At 36.1% G+C, this 19,402-nt stretch overlaps 1 protein-coding gene across 1 annotated transcript in view; it reads right to left on the bottom strand.

Annotated features, from left to right (window-relative positions):
* LOC127946186 (contactin-associated protein-like 2) overlaps positions 1-19,402 on the bottom strand; it is a 361,215-nt gene that overhangs the window by 7,612 nt on the left and 334,201 nt on the right. The window contains exons 20-21 of the mRNA XM_052542554.1: positions 17,570-17,703; positions 9,613-9,706 (exon numbers count right to left, since the gene is read on the bottom strand). Of these exons, the coding sequence (XP_052398514.1) occupies positions 9,613-9,706; positions 17,570-17,703 (228 nt within the window). The remainder of the gene's footprint in view (positions 1-9,612; positions 9,707-17,569; positions 17,704-19,402) is intronic.

Below are 19,402 nucleotides of genomic sequence, written 5' to 3'. Positions count from 1 at the left end.
GAAGAGATATGTAGAATTATGCAGTGCAAGTAAAACTGCTATTTGAACACCCATCCAATTATTTGATCAGCTCTTTTGTCTATGAGCTGATGATAAATGATATGAATTATTCAGAGACATTAAAGTAAACACTGCTATCCTGGTAGGGGCTATTATTGCGGGGGAGATACAGGGAAAGAGGGAGCAAATGAGGGATTGAAGACCATCTTTTGATGGATGGGTTGGGAGATGGAGAGAAGGTGGTGGGATGAAAGGGTTGTCATGGTAACAAACGGAAGCTGGTGTGGCGAGAATGTGAGAGAAAGGGAAATGCTGGACCTAAAGAAAAAGTGACCATGTGAATTACAATGACACACTGTAAACACATATCATGATGGCTGAACATTTCACTTCACCTGTTTTTATCTCTCGCACACTCAAAAATGTCATTTGCTCTAGTCTTGCTGTACTGTTCAGATTGGGAGAGGCCAATCTTCAGATCTTGCTGCATGATGCACCACGTGCTAACAGACTGAGACAGAACAACACCTGTCCGACGTCACGTCACAACAGGATCAGAGAACAACCTCTCAAATACCCTCAGAAAAGGCATGATTTTAAGGAAACACACAGCTGTATTCACTAAACCAGTTATGCAAATCAAGAAGTAACGCAAACATGCTCACAACATTAATACTGAACACGGTTTTCAGAAAGAAATTCCCTGTAGTATGCTGCAGACTATTACAATCTGCTGTACTTTTACAACATCGTTCCACCCACTGCAGGCCAGGTACCTGAAATTGCTCTTAAAAATGTAAAACTGTCACTTTTATAAGCCAATAATAATAATAATACATAATAATGTTATTTGCATCAGGTATACAAGGTGCAATACATAACAGAAATAGAAAAGGTGGCCTTTATATTTTAAAAGGAAATGTATTCCTGTAATGGAACAGCTGAATATATATATATATATATATATATATACACACACACACAAACACACACACACACACACACACTATTCTTCCATCAGCCACCCTTGGAGGGGGCAAACACCACCGTATACTACCTGCACCACACACACACACACACACATTCTAGCAATGCAGACAATCTGCCCAGCATATAACCAAACAAAACATTCTGTTTCTAATTCGATATTAGGAACAGGAATACATTAAATACTGCTGTGGGTGATCACTGCAATATCCAAACACACAAAACACATGTAAGGCGTCCTTCACCCAGAAAACACAGTCTCACATCCTTATTCAAAACCTTCAATGCTGTGGCACAGAAAGCAAACATTACCTGCCAGACAGGCGTTTGTTATCAGGTATACTTCACTTTTTTTCTTCCAAAATGCCAGCCTTCTTGTGTGTCAGTGTATGTTCCTCTCCACGCTGCGGATGGCTGTGTGTGTATCCGTCTGCAGCTGGGGCTGGGTGATCACAGACTGCAGCCCGTCTCCTGCTCCGCATCTTCACAACACCTGGAAACTGGATTCCACTGCCGTCTGGATCTGGAGCCCCCTCCGCGCTGGACGATGACTGTGCCCAGAGCCGTGTAATGATCACAGAATAGCCAATGACATCATCCATCTGTTCAACAAGGCTTTGATGGAGAGCACGCGGACGACAAGATGACATTCAGAGAAGCTAAGCAAGTCTGTTCAGTGTAATGGAATATAATTTAGTTTTCATTACCATGAGATGACATTATGCGTTCTGGTCCAAATTACTATTCTGCTATAGTGTTTTGTGTGGGAAACCCAGTGGAAGTAAAAACTTGCTCTGTCGCCTCTGCCTTTCAGATGTACTTTGATAGATTATTTATGTATTTTTTTTTTTATATAAAAAATCATTAAATAAGATATTCAACATTGTATTCATTTTGTAATTAATTTATTTTTTTAACTGAGAAACAAGTCTAAACTATTGTCTTTGGCAACTGACTGTATATGCAACAGATGTGCTCCATTATTAAACTTTTTATCAAACCGGGCTGATGAATTTCCATGGTAAGTGTCTTTTTAATCTAAAGAACAACATTGCCTTTTGTAATCGACAGTTTGCGACAGATGTGCTCCATAGAGTAAAAATAGAAAACAAAATATTGCTCACCCTCAGCTGTATGTGATACATGTAAACACAAGAGTGAATGGTGTTTAGTCTTCAGGGAACATAATAAGACTATCACTCATCTAAATGAAATCCTTTGTGTGCCTTTCTAATGTAAATCGGCCCCTCGAGGGCATAGCCGGCTGTAAATCTGTACATTATTCTTATCTTAAATCATCAGGGTTTGAATGGGCTTCTCAAAATTGTTACTTAATGACCGTTTCAGAACAGACTCAAGGGAATCATTTGTTCATTGCGGTAATATTAGATTTAAAATCTGGTTCACACTTTACAAGCAGAAATGTGAAGCTTTTGAAATGTGAAGCTTTTGTTTTTGTTAATGCAGCCACATAGTTAAAATGTAATTTGAGGTGCATTTATGTTATTTATGGTAACCTACATTTTTATCCTGAGGTGGGAGTGCTTGAATTCTAAAGCCACCCAAAGCACATATGTGCAGGGTGATGGATCATCTCCCTATGGGTGATGAGGGCATTCAGTCTGATGCAAGGATGGCATAAATCCCTTCACACACACCTGGACTGGTGAATAGGACATCCGCTGAAGTAATTTAATTAGGAGTGAAATCTCCTGACTGAGCCTATTTAATGCTATGAAGGCTTTAGGGCAGATCACTGCAGAGGTAATTCTGCTTTTGGTGATTTTAATCAACTGAAAGACAGAAAGAGATGAGAAGAGAAAAATGAACTGAAAATGAAGCATTTGGATGGAAGTAGGTCTCTAAACAATGTCTGAGTCACACTTGTTTAATAAAGGGCATTTGACTATGTACCAGTACTATGAAAGCTTGTTTCTGCCATGGGATAATAAAATAAAAAAGGGAAATTTTTCATGCAATTCTGAGATTAATTCTCACAATTCTGACTTTTCTTCCTCAGAATTGTCCGAATACAAATGCAAAATTGCGAGATATGAACATGCAATTTTGAGAAGTCTAAATTGTGAGATGTAAACTCGCAAATTGCAAGGTGATAAAAAGTTGCAATTATATCTATTTTTTTTCATGAGGAAATTCTGTGAAAAAGTCAGAATTGTGAGATGAATTTAGAATTTCGAGATATAAACTCGGAATTGAAAAAAAAAGGAATACACACACACACACACACACACACACACATACACAAACAAACACACACATAGGTGTGTGTGCGTATGTGTTTGGAAGAAATTAATTAATGTGAGGATCATATAAAATGCTGCTGAATTTTCTTTTTAAATTGGATATGAATGGGAGGAACAAATCTAAATCTATAATGAAGGTGTATGATTGATTAGCTTTAATTATTTGAATCATGATATTAATAAAAAGAATGGAGATGCACTGTAAAAAAAAAATGCCACAATCACAGGTTTCCTGGAGGTTCTGAATTATATAATATAATCTTAAAATAAAATGTTGAATTTGGACATTAAAATCACAAAGTATGTCTGAAAAAGCACTTAACCCTCCTCAGGAAAAGCTAGTCTCATCTGAAGAGGCCTAAAGAAATTCAGTGTGTTTATGTTGTTCGGAATTGCAACAATAAAAATCATCTGCACGAACAATGCTCTAAAACAATAAATAAACAGCTAGAGATCAAATCTTCTGAAACATTTGCATGCCTTTGAGCTGCCTGCAGATTGACACAGAAAGCACTGAAAAACTGCCAGGAGAAAAACAACATTAAAACGAGAGCATCTAATTCTGTTGCATTAAGGAGACAGCCAGCCATAAAAAGTACATAACCTTCAGTGATGGTTGACATATGTTTGGTTTCTTTGAGAAAGATAAGCAGACATCTACCTCCCACCTCCAATACTCGCTTTCAAAACAACCTGCACAAACCTGCTGAATCACTGCAAACTCATTCAACACAAGGCGACTGCTTCAGACGTAATTAAATTTCATTGAACCTATAGGTTTCAATCATCTATGTACAACAGCTAATTATAGTGAATAGGTAATTTATCTCCTTCGTGGGGAATAAGATAGGATGAGATGCAAAACATGCAAATGTGTCAAATTGAATGCATCATACTTGAGTCATTTTCTCCCTGTAGAGTTCTCCCTTTCTCCTTCAACCATTTTTCCTTCATTTTCCTGCAGTGGGAGCCTGTTAAAACTGTGGAATAGACTTCAAAGGCGTCCTACTTCCCTCTAAAAATGTCCTCTTTCTTTTCCTCTAAATCATTCTTTGTTGAACCTCACTTTGGTGAGCCATATCTGTATATATAAAAGGAATAAAAACATTTTGACACATCAAGACTCATCTCAAATTTCATATCAGTTTGGAGAATGTCTGCATCTAAAACACCTGAGGAACGTTCAATTAGTAATTCTCCAGGGTAGTGGTTCTTCCGGTAAAAATGATCGAGTTTAGCAAAATTACACACACACACACACACAGTCTGTAATTTGTGAAGTCTGCAATGGGATGCTGAATACTAATGTCTGATGCGGCCTCCAGGGGCCATAAAGCACATGGTCATTTAATTCGCTTTGTCTCAATGCCAATTAACACAAATTCACATAGTTTCGTGTGTCTTGAGTGGGTGAGGATGTGATGGCTGTCGGTAACAGTGTGTGATACTCTGGGATACAAAGTGATGCTCGACTCTCTGACGGACAGAATAAATGAAATTACGTATAGATAACAGACCAAGCAACTTTTAATGTAAATCGATGGGATTTCTTTGGCAGTTTTGGAAAAGTTGTAAGTCTAACTGTTTAGAAAAGTAATAGTATATCTTCTCAAGAAGCAGCATGATTTAAAGGAGTAGTTCACCCCCCAAAAATACAATTTGCTGAAAATGTACTCACTATCCAATATGAAGATGAGTTTGTTACATTTCACAAGACATTAATTGCTGGACTGGAGTGGTGTGGATTATTTATGGATTATTGTGATGTTTTTATCAGCTGTTTGTACTCTCATTCTGACGGCACCCATTCACTGCAGAGGATCCATCGGTGAGCAAGTGACGCAATGCTAAATTTTTCCAAATCTGTTCAGGTATCATTCACAGCTTTGAGTTCAAACACTTGTTTTAAGCAGATAATGTTCGTTGGTTTAGTCTTTTATGCAAATCTATATTTCCTTATCATCTGAAATGTGCTGCGACTTATATTCCGAAGCGAATCATATTATGCGTCAAGCAAAATAAGCAAACATGCCAAATGATGCATGTGCTAAGTGAGCGGACAGCAATAAATATCATGCAACAGAAGTCAAACATTCTTAATCTCTAATAACTCCATTCTGCTCTCTGTTCTTCTCTGTAGTTTTTAATGAGTACGAGTATGAGTGTCGGCCCGATATGCATCCCTAACGTTCAGAATAAACCACTTACCCTCCATGGGCAATAATAGAAATGAAGTTTGCTTCAGTGAGACTCACTATAAATATAAAAAATAACATTTAGTATAAAATGCACACTGCTCAAACTCATCCTCTGACAAAAGATCTTGATATAGCAAGATTCAGTATTGATCGCATCAGTCTCCTTGTGGCATCGATAGGACTAAAGGCCTGGCCCCAGAGGAGAGATGGAGAGGAGAAAAGAAAAAGACGGAGACAGCATGTAGTTTCTCGAAAGCTCAAACTGCTGTAGCATCAGCATCTGTGCCAACAGCATATCAAATGATCAAAGTACTGCATACTACACAACAATGTCTACACAACATTTTTCACTCTTCGTTATATTGCAGACATTTGCTAAAATCAGTTCATTTTTTTCCTCATTAATGTACACACAGCACCCCATATTGACAGAAAAACACAGAATTGTTGACATTTTTGCAGATTTATTAAAAAAGAAATTCTGAAATATCTCATGGGTCCTAAGTATTCAGACCCTTCGCTGTGACACTCATATATTTAACTCAGTTGCTGTAAATTTCTTCTTATCATCCTTGAGATGGTTCTACACCTTCATTTAAGTCCAGCTGTGTTTGAATATACTGATTTGACTTGATTATGAAAGCCACCTGTTTATATAAGACCTTACAGCTCACAGTGCATGTCAGAGCAAGTGAGAATCATGAGGAACTGCCTGAAGAGCTCAGAGACAGAACGGTGGCAAGGCACAGATCTGGCCAAGGTTACAAAAAAATCCGTGCACTTACGGTTCCTAAGAGCACAGTGGCCTCCATAATCCTTAAATGGAAGATGTTTGGGATGACCAGAACCCTTCCTAGAGCTGGCCGTCCGGCCAAACTGAGCTATTGGGGGAGAAGAGTCTTGGTGAGAGAGGTAAAGAAGAACCCAAAGATCACTGTGGCTGAGCTCCAGAGACGCAGTCGGGAGATGGGAGAGTGGCCTCTCCTCAGTGCAAGACACATGAAAGCCTGCATGGAGTTTGCTAAAAAAAACTCCCGAAGGACTCTGGTCTGATGAGACCAACATAGAACTTTTTGGCCTTAATTCTAAGCACTATGTGTGGAGAAAAACCAGGCACTACTCATCACCTGTCCAGTACAATCCCCACAGGGAATGATTCAAGATTCAAGATTCAAGATTCAAGATTTTTATTGTCACATACAAAATTATATATAGCATATATAACCAGCAGTGAATGATGCATGGAATGGTGCATGGTGGTGGCAGCATCATGCTGTGGGGGAGTTTTTCAGCTGCAGGGACAAGACGACTGGTTGCAATCGAGAGAAAGATGAATGCGGCCAAATAAAGGGATATCCTGGAAGAAAACCTTCTCCAGAGTGCTCAGGACCTCAAACTAGGCCAAAGGCTCACCTTCCAACAAGACAATGACCCTAAGTACACAGATAAAATAATGAAGGAGTGGCTTCACAACATCTCCGTGACTGTTCTTGAATGGCCCAGCCAGAGCCCTGACTTAAACCCAAATGAGCATCTCTGGAGAGACTTGAAAACGGCTGTTCACCAATGTTTACCATCCAACCTGACAGAACTGGAGAGGATCTGCAAGGAGGAATGGCAGAGGATCCCCAAATCCAGATGTGAAAAACTTGTTGCATCTTTCCCAAAAAGTCTCCTGGCTGTATTAGATCAAAAGGGTACTTCTCTTAAATACTGAGCAAAGGGTCTGAATACTTAGGACAATGTGATATTTCAGTTTTTCTACAATTCTGTGTTTTTCTTTCGGTATGGGGTGCTGTGTGTACATTAATGAGGGAAAAAAATTAACTTAAATGATTTTAGCAAATGGCTGCAATATAACAAACAGTGAAAAATGTAAGGGGGTCTGAATACTTTCCGTACCCACTGTATATCTGGATGGATAAATGAACCTCTACATCACTCACGAATCCCAGCAGCACTGCCCTGCATCAGTCTACAAAGAAGACAATCATCTGAACAACATGAGGATGTCAGCAGTCAATGTTTCCTGTCAGAGAGCTCATGGAGTTCACAGACTAACTTTCACTTTTTTCAGGTCTCCATGTCAAGAGCTCTTGTTTTGTATCACAAGTTGTCTCGATTCATTCAGAGCATGTAGGCATTACAGTTAGAGGTTGCCAGATCATCACTGTACTCATTGCCCAGAAACACCCACTGTTTAGAATGAACACTTAATTCAAAGTGTTCAAATATAAATTCAAATTAAAATATGAAAGTACAGATTGATGATCCAAATGATAAGCAATAAATTATGTTATTTCTTTTTTATTCTTCTAAAGATAGTTTTATTTGAATTGAATTCGAATATATTTGTCTGTATCACATACAGAAACACATATTTTGGTGATTTAACCCAGAATTATTGACTTATGAGAGTCTAGAAAGCATTAGCTAGAATGTGTTGTAAAAATGACAAATCAGTCTGCAAGGTTTTGCACCCTTTGCCTTTGTTGTCCAGCAAAAACATTTATGAATTTATGAAGTTACATAATATCTTTATAATTTTCAGATTGTTTTATTTTTTTAAAAAACAATTAATAAATAAAATGAAAGTGTAAATAAAAAAATAAATAGGTTTCCTTTACAAAAATATAGACATAAAATTGAAGGAAAACCTTTTTATAATAAAACACTTATATTAGAACCAAAACTAGCAAAATAAATTAATAAATTAATAATAATAATTAAAAAGAATGTATATTTATGTATATAAATCTATATTTTGCACTACAAAATTATCATAGCACAGCATTTTGTAACTACAAACCCTTTAATCACATTTAAAATGAATTCACTTAAAATTCACTAAAAGTCAAAACAGAACTTTCACAAACTCTTCCTTTCCATTGCACAAAGTGCATAAATGAATGCTTAAAAAAAATTTACCCCTAGAAACACCAGCCTAGCCTAGCATTATTTAGTATTAATTCTGGTAGGATGGCTACATGTCAATGGCATGATGGCACTATGGCTGTTCCTCCAAAATAAGGTAAGGTAAATATTTCATGACAAACAGCTTGCAGGTCAACCATGGACATTGCCTTAAGCAGGACATGCTGAAAGAGTGTGGTTTACTGATGTGAAAGGGGTCTCCAGCTATAAATCATTGATGAGGCAGGTAGGGCAGTGAACAGACACAACTCACAGTTTCAGCAGGAATTGATGCAGAGGCTCCAGAGACATGTGCAAACATGAAGACCACACGCTCTGCTACACACGACTGAGATTATCGGCTTGCAGACAGGAAGAAGATCAGAAGAACCAGTCCTCCAGATTCAGATAAAGGATGAAACACTTTTTCTTCTCCACTGTCCTATTATGATGTATTGTTTAAGCTAAAAATGTAAATGCAGGTGGATATAATGCTGCCAGGCTTTGGGTGTTTGTCTGAAGCACCTCCTGCTATATTGGTAACAACAGTGGGTCACTTTACAGTTTTTGGTGTGTCAGCAGGAAGCCCTGAATTGAGCATAATGGGCTCTAGTTGGTGCCTCATCGGTATTCATTGAAGAAAGTGCATGTCTGTTAGATGCCTCCGGGTGAGAGACTGTCTTAAAGCCTCTGACTTCTTTAGAGGGCATGCAAGGACACTGTGGACTGGCAGATGGAAATGATATTCCTGACTTTCTGTGTCCCCAGAGTACACAAAACCATGTATATAATTCCCTTTCACATCCTGCCTATATGAATTGCTACACAGTATTTTACTGGAATTAGAAGGAATTGAATAATTCTTCTAGTTCTGTGAAATAATCATATGTATCTGTAGTAATTTGTTTCAGTAAGTAGCTTATGATAAAAATGTACTGCATTTTCTACACAAAATGTGAAAAAGAGGACAGCATAACAAAGCATATAAAGATTTAATACTGAATCATAAATTATTAATACATGCCATTCAGTATACACGGCAAAATCAAATTCCCAGGGAATTGTCTAACAGCAACACCTAGTGGTTGAACTGAGGCAATACAGGTTTTAAAAAAACTAATTTCTGTGTGCACCAACTCACATTAGCACATTTTTTTTGTTGACTTTTTAAGGGTTCGAGTTATTCAACTCTTAAAGGGTAAAAGATCAGAGAAAGGATTTGAGGTCAGTTTGCAACAGAGAGCACTTACCAAAGACTTTACCCAGGAAGAGTGTCTTGACCAGGGTGAACTGCGTGTCTGAAGCTTCAGGCAGGGTGTAGCTGACGGGAGGATAATGGTCCAGCTAAAAGAAAGACAGGAAATAAGGATTGAATACAGAAAGACACAGACACTAAATTACATACAGATGTCTGTTGCTTGTGGTCAAGTACAAAATGCCCATGCAATTTAATATTTCCCTGTAGTGGTCATTGGTGCCATCTACTGGCTAAATATTGAATCACTGACCTTACAGTACAGTCAAAGCATCACACCATTTACAATACACTCATAACAACCATTACGTCTTAAAAAGAGGACGTGCTTTGATTTGTTCCATATTCCAAAAGTGTTTACATTTTATATAAAGTACTATAAATCTGATATAAAAAATGTAATAGCATATAAAAAAGTATTATAACAATTACTTTAAAGTATACTTTGTAATGTATTTTAATAATAATAATATTTTTCAGTGTATTTAATAATACTTATACTTTCATACATATAATTTACTTTAATTTACTTTGAATATATAGTACAATAAATTGCTTAATATATGTAATTTTATTATTATCAACATAAGTTTTGAACAATTGCTTCCATGCATGTTGAGTTTAAAAACTGTTTGAACCTGCATTTGATTCGTATTTGTGTATTTTTATAGATTCATAAACAGTCACTTTCATTTATACATTTACACTTTTCAAACAAAGTAGCTTAATTCTGTCATTTTATTATTATTTAAATACCATTATAGTTTTTATTAATATTTTGAATGAGCATTTATTAATAATATTTATATTATGCCTTTGGTGTGAGAGAACCGGGTTCGAATCCACTGTGAGACACCAATGTGTCCTTGAGCAAGAAACTTAACCCCTAGTTGCTCGAGAGCCGTGCGACCTCTGACATATAGCAATTGTAAGTCGCTTTGGATAAAAGCGTCAGCTAAATAAATAAATGTAAATGTAATATCATGTAAATATTATTTAGCATTTCAGTTTTCATTTTAATTATTAGTTTTTTAGTTCATTTAGTTATTTTTTTTTAGTTCAGATTTATTTATTTATTTTCAGTTTTCAGTGCTTTATCTAATTTTTATACTTTATTTTGTTTCAGCTTTATGTTAATTAAAAAAAACAAAAAACAAAGAGTTACAGGTTTCGTGAACAATAACCCTGGCTTGATATTATTTTTTGATATTATTTTTTTTTTATGCTGAAATTCGGTACGTTTTTTTGGAAACTGCTGAATGCAACACACACACACACACGCAAGCACACACGCATGCATGCATGCATGCAAACACACACTTATGGTGACAGCTTTAATTACCCCGTTACTGCTGATTCACTGGCACTCCTAATTAGCATGAGGCATCTCAGCCTCGGTTTTAAAAAGAATTATTTCCGCTAAATTACTTTTTTGTGCTTGAAGATACGGCTGCTCTCTCAGTCTCCTCTGTGTTGTGAAAGTGGAGCTCTCATCACTGCGCACTGCCGTGAATACAAAATAGCTTAACAGAAAGAGATGGAGACTCCAACACAATAGTGTTTGTCTGACATATTTTAACTCTAATTTGTTCCACTGATGTGAACTGATAAATGCAAGCGTGTTTTTTCAGATGCCTCCCAAGTGTGCTTATGCTGAGTAAATCAAGCAGGGGAAGCCCTCCCTCACCACTACCAGCATTCTCCAGACCTTATCAAATTACACTGCCGCATCTCAGAAGACCTCGTGTGCTTGTGTTTCTGCCGCTACTAATGGAGGAGGGTTTGTTGCCATTCGTCGATGGGATAATGTGACCAAATTAAATTGCTTTCTGTTTACCTCTAAAACTAACGTGCAGCAGGGATGGAGGGATGACACGGCGAGAGAGGAGCTGTCCCTTGTGGTGCTGTAGCCCCATTCTGACGCAGCTAGCGCTAATGAGCCCTGCTGTGGGCCTATAATTAATCTCCATCCAATGAGACAGGGGCCGTCCTGCACTGCGGCCACACAGAGAGGAGACACTAGGCCTGGGAGGTGACAGTCAGACCCCCCTGGGGCATCCGCTGCTCTGACAGCACAAGCTAAATTTTAGCCGCAACCCCACTGAGAGAACACCCCACGGAGAGAACACCAAAGGTACAGCGAATAAGTACGGGAGATAGTAGGAAAACTAATAAAAAGATGGAAAAGAGAGTGGGAGTTAATAGACATGAGTCGTTCTAAGAAATGAGTTTTGGAAAGGTGCATTTTTAGGTGCATTTGAAACATTTCAAACCAAAATGGCTGCTGCTATAATTATGATATAATTATATTACAATCAACCAAATGAACAACAACAACAAAAAAAGATAAAAAAACAAAACATAAACCCTGTTTTTTTCTTCTTCTACCTGAAAACAAATGAAATAAACAAAACGTATGAATGAATGAGAGAATGAAATCAATAAATGATGAATTAAACTGAACTGCAAATAATCCAAATAGTAATTAAAATGGTGAAAGACTAACTAAATATATAAAATGTACACCTTCCTGTATATAAATTAAACAAATATAATTTTAACCTAAAACCACAGTACGTGACTCTTTTGGCTCAGTAAAAACTGCTACCAAAATATACTCCTTTAAAACATTCATAAATACATAATATATTTTTTATGTTTATACATACATTTTAATTATTCTAATAAAAATAGCAAAACATTTCTCTGACATTTGCATATGTTGATCACATTTCAGTCCTATACATGTTTTCACACAGACCTTTCAATTTGGTTATGAAGCAGCCATTACCTTCCGGTTATTCACCATGGTAAAATGAATAAATAATGAATGTACGGATATAGCCACACAAAACAAATGGTTATTAATATGTCTCAAAAACATAGCAGGCCTTCTAGGGCTAATCAACAAAAATTATAAAATTATTATATCTGAAATAATTATTCATAACTGCCAGTTTTACAGAAAAGGTATTTACAGAATAATGTTTTAGTGGAAAAATACTGGTAATTCTCGCTTACTTTTCTCATATTTTTGGTTAGAATACGTCAGGTTAAATGGGGTCTTTGGGTCATCAGATCTGAGGTATTTTAACACATTCAAAGCTCAAATGGGATACAAAAATTCCACATATTAAGACTAATAATTAATACTCTCCAGTGGAAATGAAAGATTTCTGGTCTGTTGCTTGTCTGAGATGGAGAAAAGTGGCTTAATGCAATGATAAAAACATAGTGCAAGGTCCACCACATTACTTTGATAGACAGTTGACCTGATAGTAACACCAAAAGCATTCATTAATCTAAATGAATAATAGATTCCTAAATGAAAGAGCATTCTGCTGTTTGCCTTTGGGTTTAAAAAAAAAATCCTCTTACAAGTACATCTGTTTGCTTTTCCCACAGGGTTGTTCTCTCAGTTATGTTTTGACCTTTCACTGTCTGATTCAAAAAGGGTGCGATGTTTCATTCAAAAGACATATCACAGGCGTGGGTGTCTGGAAAGGTCAGCTGGACTGATGTTACTGTCTTTCATCTCATATTCCTTTTGAAGCAAGCTCTTTTCTCTTCTGGAAAATGCCCAGGTGGGCAAAACCCGCATCATGGAGATCTAAAATGCAAAATCAGAATCTGATTCCCCAATAATTCACAAATAACTCAATCTTTGACTGGTTTGATGGATAAATACTCTTTGTGATCAGGGCTGTAATAGAATATTTATCTGTGTTATCTTTAAAATAATTAAAAACCATAATGTAAACAATATAATTACAATTAGAACTGTAAGTAAACATATTTAATATAATACTTAATAATAATATACATTTATTTTAAACATATTTCACTGTCCATACCAGAATTGTGACAGTGGATAAATGCAAGGATGAGTTAAAAGCCTAATGTTGCCGATCAACCTGTGACACATCATGTAAAGTATGAGGCTGAGAGGTTCCAGGTTCTAATCTCTGATATCATTTTTGATTTCAATAAACCAAAACTGCATCTGTTGTGCATCTGCATAAACAGATCAGGAGTGGGGAAGCCAATTGGATTTTGTTTTGTAATTTGAATGATAAAAACCACAATGACCATTCAGCATAAAGAATCTGAATCAGATCATCATTCATTATGAAACATGTTAATGAGATGAAAACTGTTGTTTGACAATTGGAGAGGTTTCTTCTGTATTAAATACAACCTTCCACAAGCTATTTCATGAAGTGGAAGGGACAAAATTGGCTCCACTGTACCTGATATTAAATTATGTATAGGGTATAGTATCCTGCAGTGTATTTTAGTGTCATTGAGATACTATTTAGAATTTGTATCAATATTTTGAATCAGTATTTATTTTCTATATTTTCTATATTCAAAGTTTTTTTAATATTTGCGGTGAGTGATGTTTTTAAAAAATAATTAAACATTCTTATGCAGCATTTATGCATTAACATTGACCAAAAAGACTATTAATAATGTTGCAAAAGATTTCTCTTTCAATAAATAAATAAATGCTGTTCTTTGTCGTTCTTACTATCTCTCAAAGAATGCTAAAAATAGTCTCCACAGAAATATTTAAACTATTTCAACTCTTTTCAACACTGATAATAATAAGAAATATGATATTTATAATATTTTACAAAATTACTCTTTTTTTTTAAATCAAATAAATGCAGCCTTAGTGAGCATAAGCAACTTTTTAAAACAAATAACAAAACAAAAAATCTACAACCCCCAAATTCTTGAAAATTATATACAGTACATAATATCTAATCTTATATTCTATAAAAAAATGTAATGTTTTTTTATTGTTATTGTTATTATTGTCATAAAAGCATAGCAGGCAAATGGACAAGGTATTTAGTGTCATGAAAGTTAAAGTTATTTGTCATTTCCAACAAACTAAGCAGATCTGTAATAAAGAAGCTAATTTAACGGATGCAATAAACCTGCTGGGCTAATTAAACAGAACTTATCAGGCTTGGACAACTATAACAGAAATCTGTAGGCAACCTGCCTTTAATTTACACATCAATGTGATGTACGTTAGGAGTACCTGCTTGATTGCCATGCAGTGTGTGTGTATGTCTCTGTATTTTTCACCCCATGCCAGATTTCCAGCTCTGTCCTGTACGATCTTGGGCTTGACAGAGGCGTGTTGCAAGAAAAGAAATAAGGCAGAATTAAAGGCTTACAGGCTTATCTTTGCCTCATCTGTCCAGACAGCAGGAATTTGATTATTTGATTTAGGAGCCCGGAATGGAGCAGGAGCCAAAGACCAATATTGCGTTACTTCATTATAAAAAGTTATATTTTTGGCAAATTTAAAACCTCTTTCACACCAAAAGCCTCAGGCAAAAGGAAATGTAAATTCATGTCTGTATAGAATGCAGAAGATGAAAGTTCAACAATCTTCAGCAATAAAATAAGAAGAAATGTTAATTTATCTCGTGTATTTTTTGTTTATTAGAACGGTTGAATTGGATCATCGAAGGTAAGCAGCGTAATAAAATGGGATTAAATAAATGATATTTGTATTATTTAACATATCTAATTATTGCAGTTGCTTTTAACTGTTTTTTTTGAGGATTCTTTGTTTTGTTTTGTTTTTTTTGAGTGAAATGAATAAATGCATGTTCACATTTATTCAAGAACTTAGGTAAAATCTTATTAATTACTTTAAAAAAGAAATCTCATCATGTAACTTCTCAACACTGTCCATGGGTGGTAGAGCTCATGCTTCTGTGTTCTTGATCACTGCTTTATCTTTTCATATTGCTGAATGTCCTGCTTATCGACCACGCGAGATGCCGTGTGTCTCGCCATTTAGGACATAAGAAAATCTACAGTTCAGAGATCAATATGTGTTTTCAATTATCCTGCTTCTGTACTGTAGCTGGGCTTGTGAGACCAATGCAGTGTATCCTGGACACGGCACACATCCACTCACACACTCACACATTGGACACATTCTGTACATTCCATTACGAAACAAAGAAAGCTGCCTATTTGTAGGCAACAATTTAAGGCATCATTACCCAATCTTGAAAAATACTTGAATTTGACTTAAATTAAAGACAGCATCACATGTAACTTTCATACATCAAAATGCAGTGATGGCAGTGTTCATTTATTTTTTATTTATTTATTTAATAATATTTTATTAAATATATACAGTACTTTATTGTTAATGTATTATTTTTATTTTTATTACAAATAAGTTAATTTAATTTAATATAATTTCATGACATAGTTCCTAATTCAAAATGGGCACTTTTACATAAAATATGTATATATCTTTACACATCCTTTTCATTTCATTATAATGAAAATAATTATGATTTTGTTTTGCGTTTTTTGGAAAATTATCAATAAAATACTGTTCCATACTCTAGTTTCTAATTTAAAATGGGCACTTTTACTCAATAAATACTATTCTAGTACTAAGTATTACCTCCAGAACTTAAGCCATACTGCTCTGACCCCTCTTGGCACTGTACTCCCTCTTGGAGTGTACAAGTTCAGGATAAATTTTCACATCTGTCCTGTTTAACTCGTGGATGACCTCCTTAAATGCTCTGGTCTTTAATGGGGAGTTTTGCTCAGAATCCCCCACAGCTGCTAAAGAGCGCTAAGATTGAGTGAAATACATGTCCAATGAAGGATTTTCACATTGGGAGAATGGATATATACACTGTCATGCTGAAAAAGGGAGGGGAGGGTAGCATCTTCTGTTTCAAGTTTTTGTATTACATCACACAGTACTGTGTGAATTTATGCCAGCGTTGATAAAGCACAACTCCCTCACACCTTCAGCACACATTCATCCCTACATAAAAGCTTTACTACCACTGAACCTCACTGTGTGTACCAAGCACTTCTCTCTGTACTCCTCCTCTAGCAACACCAGAACATGTTGGATGCTTTAGGACCCGAAATGACTGACTTGGTCTCCTGAGACCAGAGTATGGATTACCAAAAGTCTCTATTTTGTACGTTATGGGCCTTGGAAGAGGTCAAATGAGTTTATTTTGCTTTGCTACAGTAGGTAATTCTAGTGGTGACAACAACCATGCATATCACTTCTGCAGGCTGCGTCATACTCTGCGAGATGCAGTGTCACTTTTTTCATTGCTTTTGCCGGCACTGAGACACTTGCATGCTATCTCTCCTGCTCTTTTTCTAGCAAAAATTCACTCATCACTAAACAAAGACCTGATTATTTCAGGAGCCTTATCACAAGTCCATTGTTTTTTAATGTCTGTGCTGCTTCTGCTATATTTGCACACTTAAAACAATTATTTGGTGTTCCTCTTGTACCATTGTCCTCTTTTATGCTAAGAAATATGTCACCTGGGAGTCCTCTCCTAAGTGGTTCCACTGCTGCCAGCATTAAGCCTGAGTATGATTCTATATAACACTTCCAGAAAAAAAACTGCCGGAAATTTCTTGTCTTTAAAAATTTTGGTTCCATATACTTACCTGCTGATCAAAAACTTTTGATTATTATTATTATTTATATTATAGTATCTTTCAGGAGGGTGTACTAATTTTTGCAACACAAAATTGTCTCACTTTGATAAGAAAATCTTATATTCTTTCATTCTTCTTTTGGGTAATTGATCAAGAATGCTTGTTGGAACACTGCATCTCCAAAGAACCCTAACATGTCTTCTGAGTAAAGAGTAATTGCTGAATTTGTTAAGTTTGAGAGGGGGTGGACTCATTTATGCTGTGCACTGTATACAAATTGATTTGTACGGCACCGATAACGGCCTGCTAACAAAGTAGTTGCCCATAGTTCAAATCAATTGCTTATTAGGTTTTATTTTAGTTAAAATACTGCCTTAGAAGTGAGAAAGCTAACTACTATATTGTTGGATGAGTATTTTAAAACATTCGACCAACGTTTCTGATTGTAATACTGAGAGTGGTCCGTTTAATTTGTTTCCCACCTGCACTTCTATGTGTCTCTCCACCCGCGAGATGTTGACGGTGTGGGGCTGCCCATTGGCCAAGTTCCTCTGGTCAATATCGATACTGAAGGGTTCTCTGAGACCACCCAAGTTGTACCGCAGCTGCATGGAACCTGAGTGAAACAGGGTGAGAGATAAAGTCCACAGTTATCCAGAATTCAACCCTACTGCAGTCTTCCTGTATGCAGAATGTCTGAGCGAGTGAGATCTCTGCATCAGTTCTGCACCCTGACTACAAGCTGGAGGGAAGAACACTACCTCATTTGGGTAACAGCTCAGGCCAGCAAGATAAATTTGCTCAGAGACTATACAGAGTAAAATTCGATGTGGGCTTAGGCAGCTTAACTCAAAGAATAAGCATCACCAGTCTTGTGTGCCCACTTTGGGTATTATCGAATGCTGTTTCACGAAAACGCCACTCTACAAATTAAACAATGGTACATCTGAGTCACTGTGTTAAATGTGAAATCCTGTCCCTGAAGGGAATAAGGGTCGTTTTCTTTAAACACCAGATGCGTTTTACTATTAAACTCTACAAAAAAAGGATCACAGTATTGTGCTTATGCCAAACAAACAGGAATGTAATTGCCTGCGCTCTGCCATTTGTCATATAATTAGCTTTTACTGTTACAGTTCCACTTCAAAAAGCAATTCAGCTTGCCGCAATAAATTTTCCTTTATTATAACAGTGTAGTTTCAAAACTTCTGCAGAACAATCATACAGACACACACAGATGTGTGTATTGCAGCAGCATCCAGACTTAATGAAGAACAAAGACTAAACAGGTGCGATGCGATAGGTTTGCAATATGTCTGTTCATACTGAAAGCAACAATGCTGTGTGAGGGGGAACAATTAAAGCTAATCAGAACATATTTGATGTTAAACACACAGTTTGGACAATATGAGTTTTAAACTGTTCATCTCAGACCATGGTCCCCCAAAAAACATTTTACTGACTTTACAAGTACATTCAATTATTCTGCTAACTCTAACCACAGATATACTGTATATACACAGATGCCTTATTAGCGGCTGTTTCTATAGAACAATTTTGGTGTTTGCAAATAGTGATGACATTTTTTTTTGTGGGCTGAGCCTATGGTGGCAGAAAATGACAGTTTTAAAGTTGCGGTCTATGGAAGCCATGGAATAAAATAATAATAATAAAAAAGATAGTTTTGAGTTTATATTTCAAATTTCTGACTTCTTTCCCTCACAATTCCGAGATCATATATAAAATATAAGGAAAATCTACTCTCTTTTCAGTTCGGCTCAGAATCATTAGTATATAATCCCACACTTCTGGCTTTTTTTCTCCTCAATTAAATTAAATTAAATTCAATTCAAGTTTATTTGTATAGCACTTTCTACAATACAAATCATTACAAAGCAACTTTACAGAAAATTACGTTTCTACAATATTTAGTAGTAGCTTATAAGTGGTGACTGTAAGTTTATGTGCATATGACAGGAATTTTCAGAAAAATTAACACAAGATGTAGTCAACCAGATGATGAACATTATTAACAACATTTATTATATGATGCATTCACAATATTTGTTAGTTCTATTTGTTGATTCAGTGTTAGCATCATCTGAGGTCCTCTGAGGGGTCAGCATCATCTCTTCTCAGGTGTTCAGGTCCAGACTGGAGCTTGTGTAAATCCTAGTTACCACAGGATGAACTCAGAATTGACCAACTTGCAACAGCTGAATTAAATTGAGTTATTAAATCCGAACTAGGAGACATACACTTGCATTTGAGAGAAAAAAAGTCAGAATTGTGAGATAAAATATCTAGTGAAATAT

This window comes from Carassius gibelio, chromosome A24 (assembly GCF_023724105.1).
Source record: "Carassius gibelio isolate Cgi1373 ecotype wild population from Czech Republic chromosome A24, carGib1.2-hapl.c, whole genome shotgun sequence".
NCBI lineage: Eukaryota > Metazoa > Chordata > Actinopteri > Cypriniformes > Cyprinidae > Carassius > Carassius gibelio.
The sequence above is the reverse complement of the archived record's forward strand: the minus strand, read 5'-3'. Positions and strand labels throughout refer to the sequence as shown.